This window comes from Astatotilapia calliptera, chromosome 4, assembly GCF_900246225.1.
Source record: "Astatotilapia calliptera chromosome 4, fAstCal1.2, whole genome shotgun sequence".
NCBI classification, from domain to species: Eukaryota; Metazoa; Chordata; class Actinopteri; order Cichliformes; family Cichlidae; genus Astatotilapia; species Astatotilapia calliptera.
The window spans coordinates 14,253,911-14,266,225 of NC_039305.1; the positions used below are offsets into that span (position 1 = coordinate 14,253,911).

At 46.9% G+C, this 12,315-nt stretch overlaps 2 protein-coding genes across 3 annotated transcripts in view; both read left to right on the top strand.

Moving 5' to 3' along the window:
- LOC113020740 (mitochondrial import inner membrane translocase subunit TIM16-like) overlaps nucleotides 1-12,315 on the top strand; it is a 122,074-nt gene that overhangs the window by 79,338 nt on the left and 30,421 nt on the right. The window lies entirely within an intron of this gene.
- On the top strand, nucleotides 3,611-6,882 carry LOC113020742 (uncharacterized protein K02A2.6-like). The gene is made up of 2 exons (XM_026164951.1): nucleotides 3,611-5,841; nucleotides 6,139-6,882. Exons 1-2 carry the CDS (start codon nucleotides 3,815-3,817, stop codon nucleotides 6,875-6,877), a joined length of 2,766 nt encoding a protein of 921 aa, XP_026020736.1. The 5' UTR covers nucleotides 3,611-3,814; the 3' UTR covers nucleotides 6,878-6,882.

Below are 12,315 nucleotides of genomic sequence, written 5' to 3' on the forward strand. Positions count from 1 at the left end.
AAAGATCATTTGAGCCAGGTTTAATTCCTCATGGCTGAAGGCAGAGACACTCCAACAAGAGAATTATTCAACTAGCAGACCTCTCTGTAGCCTTACACTATTGCACGTGTCTCCTTAAACCACCCCCAAACCTAAGTATCTTCTGAGCAATGGGTGCTTTAGTTAGCCACTTGTTGAGCCATGCTTGCGTTTTTCTTTTCTTTTTCTTTTTACCATTTACTGTGTGATAGCAGTCTCCACTTTGCCTGTGGCTCATGAATTTCTCTCGCTCATTTTCCTCCATGTAACGCACAGGCTTCCATCTGCAAAGCATTACAGTAAATGACAGGAATAGAGAAATGATTTCACACACGTTCCGCATGGGCCAGATGCAGCTCCAGAGTCACTGCCGCAACTAAGTCTCATGTGGTAGGAAGAAATAAAGAAGGAGTAAATAAGTCTTACCCTGCTGCATTTTAGTGCATATGTTTGAGGTTCACAAAGTCAGTGCCTCTGCCCTGGTGCTGTATTATCGTTTATATTTGTCATTCAGCTCATGTGTGTTGGTCCGGCATCTCCAGATTTGACTCTCATAATTTTTTATGCTTTGTTTTTACAACTTGCAGCAACCAGCTGGAGTAATCATAAATATTACCTCATCCTCACCAGGACCATGCTGCTTTTTTCACAGCTTTTATTTGAAGGAGTCCATAATGCATATTCTTAGTAATAATAACTTTATTATTATTTTATTATATGTGTGGAAATTCGTAATATTGAAAATGTTATTATGTTTTTCGTGTGTCATTTGTATGTAGCTAAAGACTTTAAAATCCTTCTTTCCTATAACTACCCTCTGTAATATCAGTTCTGGGGCTGAGGCTGTTTAGTGGATTTGTTACCAAAATCTACATTTCTACTTAAGCTAATAAAGCATTTAACTGTATAATATTTATTACTTATATAATATGATTTAAGCTTTTCTGACTTTAAGTATATTCTAGCCTCTTAGTTAAAAAGTAACAAATATCTGCTGTCAACAGATATTATCCAGTCTCATCAAACACTGCTTGAATAGTAGAATAGTCTATTTTTGGCCGTCTTCACATAGTTTCCTGGTTAAATGTCCCAAGCAGCAATGCGTTCCTGTAATCTGTTTCACATATTTACACATATTTAGCGGACAGGCATTTGGTCAGGGGTGTAAATCAAAGTGGCGGTAACAGGATTCTGCGTGCCATCAGCACGTTGCGCTCCTAATCACCAGGGCTCAGTAAAAGATGGTGAGGCAGCCTATAACACTGCCCAGGGGAACCAATAAAACACTGGTTTGGTGCTCAGCCAGTTCTGCAGCCTGCTAGGGGTTTAATGCTTGAGGCACTTAGTCATACAGCACCATGCTTGTTTTTTTAGTTGGTTTTTTTTTTAAGGACTTAACTGAAAATTTCTTCTTGTCAGTTTTCATAAAAGATGCGCTCTTTAATTTTCTTGTAGCTCACTTCACTGTTATTCTCCTCGAATCCTCTTTTCCGTCTCATTTGGTCCTCTGAATATGTGGCTGCACAGAGTCAACCAGACTGTCCCCACCCTGTAGTGAAGCAGATGTTAACAATTACATCTGCTTCATCTTTTTGGTCTTCATTCGTCTTTTATTTATTTATTTTCTTGCCTCCATGATACGTGGTAACCTTTAAAGTCTCTATTTCATGTTTAACTTTGACCAAACACTGTATTTAACTGTAGATCTTAGCTAACACAGGATTAACTGTTTGGCATAATTATCCAAAATAGAAATATGACAATTTAAAGTAAAATTAACATGATTGTGAGGACAGTGGGTGTTCCATAGCACACAGACAGCTGTATGAGAAACACTTTTGTCTCAAAGGCACATAATACCACAGTCTCTAGTTTGGGTTCCTGGGTTTTTTGATGCTATGGCGAGGCTTCTGTCCATCGATTCGCAAATCACAAGAATTACTATTCCTTCTAGTATTGGTTAGATTTTAGTGAAACTTGCGCACACTGATGTGCTTAAGATCGAGGTGTAGGTCTTGTAATATGATGCAGATGATATATGGCAACTCATTTTACATTTTAGGCCGCATATAGCCCACTTAAATCTTGTGTGGGTCGAATCAGTGAAGGTCCCCTTCCTCTAGGTGGCCTTGTGTTTCTAAATATCACGTTACTTTGGACCTTTGACGTCTTCTTCAAGTTCAAACGTTCATAAAATGCCTTTTTTCTTAAAACACTTGTTTTAAATTCATCTGCCTGTCTTTGTATTGGCAACTTTTAGGAAGTGATCGTCTTATAAGGAAATTCTAAATATCACATCCAAACATTTTGTCACATTTGACCTCTGATCTCACTTTTACATTTACATCTGCCTTTCTTTCAAATTGATCTTTCTGTGTTAACGTCTCGGTTCCTTGTTCGTCTTCGGTGCTGGTCCTCATGTCAGTATTAGTTCTCTTCATTATTTCCCATTTTTACTTTGAATTCTGGGTTTTCTTTCATGTCTTGCATTAGTTTTGCTTTCTCCCTACTCAGCACATTTTGTGTATACGTGTGTCATTTGTCTTTTGTGTCCCCTTAGGTTGATCTTTTTGCTGCTTGACCTCCTCTTGGACTCTTTCCATCTTTTGTTTCTTTACCGCCACCCATTAAAGCCTTGTTTTATTTCTTATTCTGCCTGCTTGAGTCCTTGCGACACAAAAATGTTATCAGAAAGGCTAAACTGAGTGTAAACTGTCTTCTACCTTCCTTTCTTCTTACTGACCTCAGTTTTCATGAGTTGAATGGGTCTTAATAATACACGTACATTCCCGTAAATATCAGTGTTTAATGTTAATTACATTTTAAGGGCCAGTTCCTTTATTCCTAAAGAAAGCTAAAAGGGATTAGAGTTGGATATTTGTTGGCTTGTTTGGCTTATTATATGTTGTTTGTGCTTGCTTTGCTGTAATTATAGGTTTGTTCTGCATGTGCAACAACAGTTATTTTTCTTGTGGAAAATTACCCCCTTTGCTTTTTTCCCATTTTTCTTGCTCACTACACTCTTGTCTAGTGTAGGCTTATTGAATATATATAATATAATGATCAGGTTAATTTTTTTATACTACATAAAGCACAAAGATGATGAGATATTTACACCAAATGCTGTAAGACCCTTTAAACCCATCTCCACATTTGTCCTGGACAAACAGACCCCCACTAGGACCTGAGCATAGACAGACCACATAACCTTTGTCGTTTCTCTTCCTTTGTTTGTCTCTATAATGCACTCCTGCTTTTCTTCTTCTTCTCTTTTTCCTCTGCTGCAAAAACGTTTCTGCCTATTGAGGAGTACTTGTGGTGAGGGCTAGTTCGTTTAGGTTCAGCAGCTAACAAGATGGTGTATCGGTCAGGATACAGGAAGGAGGACAACAGGCTTCCACTTTGCTGGATTGTCACCGCCAGCTGTTTTATTGCCACCTAGATGCTCAGCAGTCTGTAGTAACAAACAAGTTGCCATGAGTATATAAATATATACAGCAACAGCTTCACTAAGATAAATATAAAGGATTACATGAAATAAACCAACACATCCATCTGAATATACACATGTTGTGAAATCTGTTTATGTTGTCCTAGTAAGGCTACCATGAGGGCAGCCACTAGAGGTCGCTAGAAGACCGGTGTATATGTGTTTTTTCCAGAAATTTATGTAGCCACGGACACTGCTGCTACAACTCAATAAAAAGTGGTTCGTGCTTGAGAACCCTGCGTCTTATTGCCTCCGAACATGACATGGTGTCAGAAGTGAGGACTTCACGCCGAGTTACACGAAGAAATGGCTAAATTTGGACCTCCGGAGCCGTTCGACTTTACACAGCCGGCAGAGTGGCCGATATGGCGGCAGAGATTCTCCCGTTTTCGAGTGGCGTCCAAGCTAGGGATGGAGAGCGGCGAAGTGCAGGTGAACTCGCTTCTTTACTCCATGGGGAGAGATGCCGAACCAATATATGGCTCATTTGTGTTTCCTGCTGCTACGGAGGCCAGGCCAAGTCCGCAGTTTGAGTATGATCTGGTTATACAAAAGTTCGATGAGCACTTTGTCCCAAAGAGAAACGTTATCCATGACCGCGCCTGTTTTCACAAACGGAGCCAGAGGGCCGGGGAGACGGTCGAGGCTTTCGTGCGGGGCCTGTACGAGCTCGCGCAGCACTGCGAGTTCGGCGGCAGTAAAGACGAGCAGATCCGGGATCGTATCGTCATTGGATTAATTGACAAAGATGTTTCACAAAAACTCCAGCTCGAGGCGGACTTAACTTTGGATAAAGCCATTCAACTAGCACGCCAGAGTGAACAAGTCAAACAGCAAAGTGCAGACCGAGTGGAAAGCACGGTGAATGAGGTGAAACAGAGGCATTATAACAGCATGAGAAGGAGTTACTACCAACCTCATCAGGTACGTGAGCAACAACATGGTGAGAGTAAACCAAAATGCCAAAGATGCAACAGGGTGCATGACAAAAGAGAAAACTGCCCAGCCCGCAATAAAAGATGCAGAAAGTGCAATAAGTTGGGACACTTTGAAGTTGTATGCAAAACCAAAATGCTAAAAGAGGTCAGGGCTGAGGCTGTAGAGGACTCAGATGAGGATTCATTCTTCATAGGGGAGCTTTTCCTAGGAGCAGTAATTGAGCCAAAAACAACAGTCATTGAGGAGTCAGGCTCAGATGCCGACTGGGACATTGAGCTATTGGTAAATGGCAGTCCAGTTGATTTTAAAATTGATACAGGCGCAGACACCACTGTTATGACAGAAACGACCCTTAATAAGCTACAGCAGAGACCCAAACTTATCCAGTGTAAGCCAACTGTGTACAGCCCTGGTGGAAAAGTCAAGTGCATGGGTAAATTCCTTGCTACTACAGAGTACAAAGGCCAAAAGTACCAGTACTGGATTACAGTTATAAAAGGGCAATATGCAAGTAACCTACTGGGGAATACAGTAGCAAAGCGCATGGGATTAGTCACTAGAGTTAACAAAATCAGTAGTGACTTAAAAGAGGATGTGTTCGGAGAAATTGGCCTGCTGAACTGTGAACCTGTAAAAATCGAGCTGACCGAAGATGCAGTGCCGTACAGTGTAACCACCCCACGCCGGGTGCCTTTTCCTCTCCTCCCAAAAGTGGAAAAGGAAATAAAGCGCATGCTCAAACTTGGCATCATTGAGGAAGTCACCGAGCCAACAGACTGGTGTGCACCAATGGTGCCTGCTCCAAAGCGCAACAAGGATGAGGTCAGGGTGTGTGTGGACTTAAAACGTCTGAATAAGGGAGTAAAGCGTGAACGGTACATCTTGCCCACATTGGATGACATAACTCCTAAGTTGGCAGGGGCTAAAGTTTTCTCCACTTTGGATGCCTCCAGTGGGTTCTGGCAAATACCACTGGATCCCAGCTGCCAAAAACTAACCACGTTCATAACTCCCATGGGCAGGTTTTGCTTCAGACGCCTGCCATTTGGCATAACTTCAGCACCCGAGATCTTCCAGCGGCTCATGAGCACCTTGCTCAAGGGCCTAGAGGGGACTGTCGTCGTGATGGACGACATATTGGTTTTCGGGGCTAACAAAGAGGAACATGACCAACGCTTAGGTGCAGTATTACAGACAATCAAAGCATCAGGACTTAAGCTCAACAGGTCCAAGTGCCACTTTGGAAAGAATGAACTACAGTTCTTCGGTCACATCATCAGTGCGGATGGTGTGAAACCTGATGATGGCAAGGTGGAGGCTATTGCCAGGATGCCCAGCCCCACCAATGTAGAACAACTCAGGCAGGTACTCGGATTAATAAACTATGTTGGAAAATTCCTGCCAGGCCTGTCCACGGTGCTGCACCCCCTCTCCAATCTACTCAAAAAAGAGACTGTATGGGTGTGGGGCGAGCCTCAGGAGCAAGCATTCAACAAAGCAAAAGCAATGCTCGTGGCTGCACCAGCACTTTGTTATTATGATGCAGGCCGACCAACAGTTGTCAGTGCGGACGCCAGCAGCTATGGCCTGGGTGCTGCACTGTTACAGGACAATGACGGGGAGTTACGGCCTGTTGCCTTTTGTTCTCGCACGCTCACAGACACAGAGAAAAGATATTCGCAGATCGAAAAAGAGTGTTTAGCATCTGTCTGGGCCTGCGAACGTTTTACCCGCTACATCCAAGGCATGGGTCATGTACGTCTACAAACTGACCATAAGCCCTTGGTGCCTTTGATCAACTCATACGACCTTGATAAAACGCCACTGAGATGTCAGAGATTGCTGATGCGACTGATGCGATTCAATGTCACTGCTGAGCATGTTCCCGGTAAACAGTTAGTGGTGGCGGACGCACTCTCCAGACATCCACTGCACGGATGCTACCCGTCCGAGACAGACAGCCATGTCAAGGCATATGTGAGCAACGTAGTGACAAGCAAACCTATCAAGTCACATAAGTTGGAGGAAATTCGTAGAGCTACACAGAGGGACCCAGAGCTTCAAAAAGCAATCATCTTCATCAGACAAGGGTGGCCTCGGAGAATGGCAAAGAGCTCACCACTGCAAGGCTTTTATGCAGCCAGAAGCCACCTTTCAGAATCAGATGGTCTAGTGCTCTACCACGATCGCATCGTAATTCCCACAGCACTTAGACCCAGTGTCCTTGACCAATTACATGAAGGCCACCAAGGACTAACTAAATGTAGAGAGCGCGCAAGATCAACAGTGTGGTGGCCCAACATTGGACTTCAAATAACACATAAGGTGAGGTCATGCAACTTTTGCAGAGAGCACAAGCCTACACAGCGACGGGAACCTCTCGTGACTACTCCTCTGCCCAAATGGCCCCTGGCAAAAGATTGCAGCTGATCTTTGCGAGCTTGAGGGTAAGAACTTTCTTGTCGTTGTTGACTATTTTTCAAGAGACATTGAGATTGCTTCCCTCACTACAACAACCAGCAGACAGGTCATTAACAAGCTTAAACACATGTTCGTTAGATGGGGCATCCCGTTAGAACTGGTCAGTGATAATGGGACGCAGTTCACATCATCAGAGTTCCAAGACTTCAAACTGAGTTATGGCTTCACCCACACTACGTCGAGCCCTCATTACCCCCAGTCAAATGGAGCTGCTGAAAGAGCTGTCCAAACGGCCAAGTACATTCTCAAACAGCCTGACCCCTGCTTAGCCTTAATGAGTTACCGCTCTACACCAATTGCAGCAACCGGTGCAAGCCCAGCTCAACTTATGACAGGACGTCAAATCCGCACCACCGTCCCAGTACTCGAAAAGACATTGCTGCCCAGTCCAGTCAATAGGGACACAGTGTGCCAAAGAGATGCTGCAGCTAAGGACTCTTACAGATTCTTCTACAACCGCAGACATTCAGCTCGTCCACTTCCTGAGCTTCTCCCAGGCCAGGATGTTGTAGTGAAGCTTGACGGGGAAAAGGGGTGGACGACTCCAGCCAAGGTCATCAGTAAGTCTAAGGAGCCGAGATCCTACTTGGTGGAGATGGCGAATGGGAACGTGACTCGCCGCAACAGACGACACCTTCAGCTTGTCCCAGGCACCGCTGATCCTGAGGAGCAGCAGCAGAGCACTGTTCCAGCTACACCGACTACTCCAACTAAAGGGGCGGCCGCTTCCCAAGAACCACCAGTAAGGCAGACATTGCCAATCCCTGTCCCGGGGTCTCCTCTCCACCCTACCACACCTGTGAGAGTGACTTCCAGGGGGCGGGAAATTAAAGTACCTCTCAGATTCAGAGACTGAGGACTATCTCCTTTTTACGTTCTAAGGGCAGAATAATCCCTTATCAGGACTGAGGGTAGTCTACCCCTGTGATGTCCTGCGTTCTGACAACACTGTTTTATGTTTAAAGTACCTTTGTTAAAAGGGGAGATGTTGTGAAATCTGTTTATGTTGTCCTAGTAAGGCTACCATGAGGGCAGCCACTAGAGGTCGCTAGAAGACCGGTGTATATGTGTTTTTTCCAGAAATTTATGTAGCCACGGACACTGCTGCTACAACTCAATAAAAAGTGGTTCGTGCTTGAGAACCCTGCGTCTTATTGCCTCCGAACATGACAACACATAACAGGACATATATAATTTGAACTACGCCAATCTTACATCTCTTGCTCCAAACACAGAAAGGACACAATTAAACACAGTGAGAATGTCATACATAGCCGAAACATCCACTCTAACTGTAAACAAAGGACTTGGGCGCCATCGTGTGGCCGAATAAAATTACTACATAATGGCGGCGGCCGGCAGCACATGCTTCGAGTCACGAGATGAAAAAATGCGGTGCTACAATGCGGTAGAATGTAACTAAAGCCGCGGCCAACATCAGAATCGGAAAATGAACATATTTAAGGAAACTTACTTCCAGTCATGAACTTAACACTCGGAGCATCACGTGAAGGATGGCAACCAGGAACACAGCTTACGAGGTAACAGAACTAACACAGAAAAAATCTCCTCTTCTCAAGTAGCATCGCGATACCCCCAACTTCTGCCTACGTCATTTCCTACGACTCCACCCCACACAATATTGCAGAACATAGACATAAAATCCCAGAGCCTTTTATACAGCCGCCCCCAAATGTGGTTACACATTTGCTCCCCGAAAAAAGGCTCCCTAATCAGTTGAGGGAGGCGACTTGCTATTCTGCTTAGTATCGCTGTCTTCCGATGGCACGGCAGGTAAAACTACCAACCGAGCAACTGGTCTGGTGTAAACACGTCCATTAACGTTCACATCAGCAGATCGGACAAGTCCATCATCACTACGATGAACCTTAATCACATGGCCTATTGGCCACAAGGCTCGAGGCAGCTGTGGATCTGCAACCATAATAACTGCCTTTTCCAGAAGTTCAGGAGGAGTTGACTGCCACTTCTGCCTTGCCTGTAAGCCAGGCAAGTATTCCCTGATGAATCTTGCCCAGAACTGATCAGCAAGAATCTGTGAGTGCCTCCAACGTCGCCGACTCAGGTTTTCTGTCTCATAGTAGACCACCTGGGGTAGTGATCCATCAGGCCGCCCCATGAGGAGACTATTGGGTGTCACAGGGTCCACATCGGCTACGTCGGTGGAAACGTAGCCTAAGGGCTTTGCGTTAAGGATCAATTCAACCTCAAGCAGAACTGTACGGAGTACCTCCTCGTGAAGAGGTTGGGAACCCACACAGGTGCGCAGAGCTGTCTTCACTGAACAGATTTCCCTCTCCCATACACCTCCGAAATGTGGGGCTGCCGGGGGGTTGAACTGGAATCTGATCTTCTGACGGGCGAGCCTCCCTTGCAATGTCTCTGACATGTTGGCAAAGGCTTCTCTGAGTTCTCGTTCTCCCCCTTTGAAATTGGTCCCACAGTCAGACCATAACTCTGCCGGTGTCCCTCTTCTGGCTATGAATCGCCTCAGGGCCATGAGGAACGCATCCGCGTCTAAGCTACTTAGGAGATCAAGATGTACCGCCCTCGTCGTCATACACTTGAAAATGATTCCCCAGGGCTTCTCATGACGTCTTCCTACCTTCACAAACATAGGCCCGAAACAGTCAACACCGGTTGAGTAAAAGGCTGGTTTGTAAAGTCTAAGCCGAGCAGCTGGAAGGTCAGCCATCTTGGGAACAGAGGGTTGTGCCCTCCAACGCTGACACTCAGGACAGGTTCGCTGGTGCTTGCGAATTGCCTCTCTTCCACGCAGTATCCAGTAAGACCTCCGCAGCTCCGCGAAGACCCGTTCGGAGCCTGGATGATGCAGATCAACATCATATTTCTGGATAAGCAGGCGTGTGAAAGGGTGTGAAGGATCCAAGACAATCGGATGCAATATAGGTCCGTCAAGACCTTCTAGGCGTCGCAACCGACCCCCTACTCTGATGAGGCCCACTGAGGTATCCAGTTCAGGTGCCAGGGTAAGCAAGCGGCTTCTGGATGAGACAGGTTTCCTTTCTGAAAGCAATCTGCACTCCTCAGGAAATGACTCCTGTTGAGCCTGCCGGAGAATGGCCTGTTCAGCATTCTGATAGTCCTCAGCCCTAGATGGCGCAGTCGAGAGTCCCTGACCACAAAGCTCTTTAACAGTAATATCCAAGAGCTCCTGCCAAGTCTTGCACGCCATTCCATCCTGACAGGTAGGTGTGGAGGTGATAGAGGTTCCACAGAAGACTGTTTTCCGGAGCTCAAGTTCGTCATTACGGGGCTCGGAGCTCGGGTTCTCTGGCCATGTGTCAGGACTGTTGAGCAGAAAGGGGGGTCCATTCGACCACCGATTAGGCACTTTGAGCTCGGCCAGAGCCTTCCCTCTCGTCAGGTCATCCGCTGGATTACTTTCTGAGTCTATGTAGCGCCAGGTACAGTGTTCCGTCAACTCCTGTATCTCAGCTACCCTGGCTCCTACAAAAACCTTGTAGCGGCAGGACTGTGAGCTCAACCAGGTAAGAACAGTGGTCGAATCAGACCACAGGACTGTTCTTTCAATCGCTGAGGTGAGTTCCTTATTCAGGGTACTGGCCAGCTGCGCTGCCAGCAAAGCTCCACAGAGCTCGAGGCGGGGAATAGAGAGAGCTCGTTTGGGGGCTACCCGGGAGCGAGCTAGGATGAAGGTGAGGTGAACTTGCCCATCCTGTTCTACAGTCCTCATATAAGACACCGCTCCATAAGCTTTCTCAGAAGCATCCCCAAAAATGTGCACCTCACGGATGGCCCCTTTTAAGTTAGCACTGGCAGGAACATAGGCACGTGGGAAGGTAAGGTGAGGTAAAAACTGAAGCTCCACCTCCCAGTCAGACCAAGCTTGCAGGAGAGTGGAGGGAAGATTCGAGTCGTCCCAACCATGCTTCTTATCCCATAACTGCCTGAGGAGGAGCTTGGCCCGAGTGGTGAAGGGTAACAGATAGCCCAAAGGGTCGTACTGTGAGGCTAGGACTCTATAGATGTTTCTGAGGGTTGGCATCTCATAGGACACGGGCCTGTGCTTATAACCCAAGGAGTCGGTATTCCAGTCCCAGCTGAGCCCGAGCGTGGTCTCTAGCGGGGTGGATTTGTCCTCGGCTAGCCACAGATCCAGACTCTGTGATCTAGCTTCTGGAGGCAAATGGCTCAGGACACTTGGATCATTACAAGCCCACTGACGTAGCTCGAAGCCAGCTGATTTCAGCAACTCTCTTAGCCGATCCACCAGATCTCTCGCTTCTTCCGGTGAGCCAACACTCTGTAGGCAGTTGTCTACGTAGAAACACCTCTCGATGGAGAATCTCAGGCTGTCGTCAGGCTGTGTGTGCTCCATCACGTGATGCTGCAGGGCAAAGGTGGCGCAGCAGGGGCTTGAAGTTGTCCCAAATGGCAGGACCTGCCACTCGAAGATTTTAGGGGGTTCATTCACCTTTAAGTCCCGCCAAAGGAACTTCAACAGGGGCCGGTCTTCAGGGAGGAGCAGTACCTGATGGAACATCCCCTTGATGTCTCCACTCACAGCTATGGGGTGTTCACGAAACCTGACCAGCACCCCCAGCAGGGAAGCTCCAAGAGTAGGGCCAGGCAACAGGAACTGGTTCAGGGACTGTCCAAGGTATTTATGGGAACAGTTAAACACCAGGCGATTCTTCCCGTTATGACTGACAAGATGATGCGGTATGTACCAGTTCTCCTTGGGCGAGGTCTCATGCGTAACTTCCTTCACGGCTCCTGATTGGATCAGCTTCTGCATTTCTGCCCTGTAGGCATCAGCCCGACTGGGATCCTTTAACAGGCGCCTTTCTGTGCTTCGAAGCATGGGCATGACTGATTCCTTTGGTGCATTCAGTGGCGGCATCTGTGGGTGACGGAGTACAGATGCAGGATGGTCGATGGAGTCTTCAGGTATGCTACGAGTTGTTCTTGCCTCGAGCAGGGCCACAGCCTGCTGATCCTGTTTCGACCGAGTGACCTCTTTCTCGGATCGGTAAGGCACCACGTCCACCTGCCAGAGCCGCTCCACATGTTTGAGCAACTCGTCTGATTGGGCGGATGTATACAGGGATAGGACAGGCTGGGTCTGCCGCCCCATGAAAAGACTTGGCCCTTGAAGGGTCCAGCCAAGCCGGGTGTGGACTGCTGCTGGGCCTCCAGGTGGGCCGAGGCGGACTGGTTCTATGGGGGTGATCAGGTGTGGCTGGTCTGAACCAATGAGAAGCAGAGGCTTGGCTTCCTTCAGGGCAGGGACCGGGATCCCATGCAGGTATTTGTACTTCCTTCTCAGCTGGTCGATAGGATAAGTATGGTGAGCTAAGTTGAGACGATCAGCTGTAAAC

Coding starts and splice junctions, on each gene's coding strand:
- LOC113020742 (XM_026164951.1), top strand. CDS start 3,815: ATGGCTAAATTTGGACCTCCGGAGCCGTTCGACTTTACACAGCCGGCA. Junction 5,842..6,138: donor TTAATAAACTATGTTGGAAA/ATTCCTGCCAGG, acceptor GCAGATCGAAAA/AGAGTGTTTAGCATCTGTCT.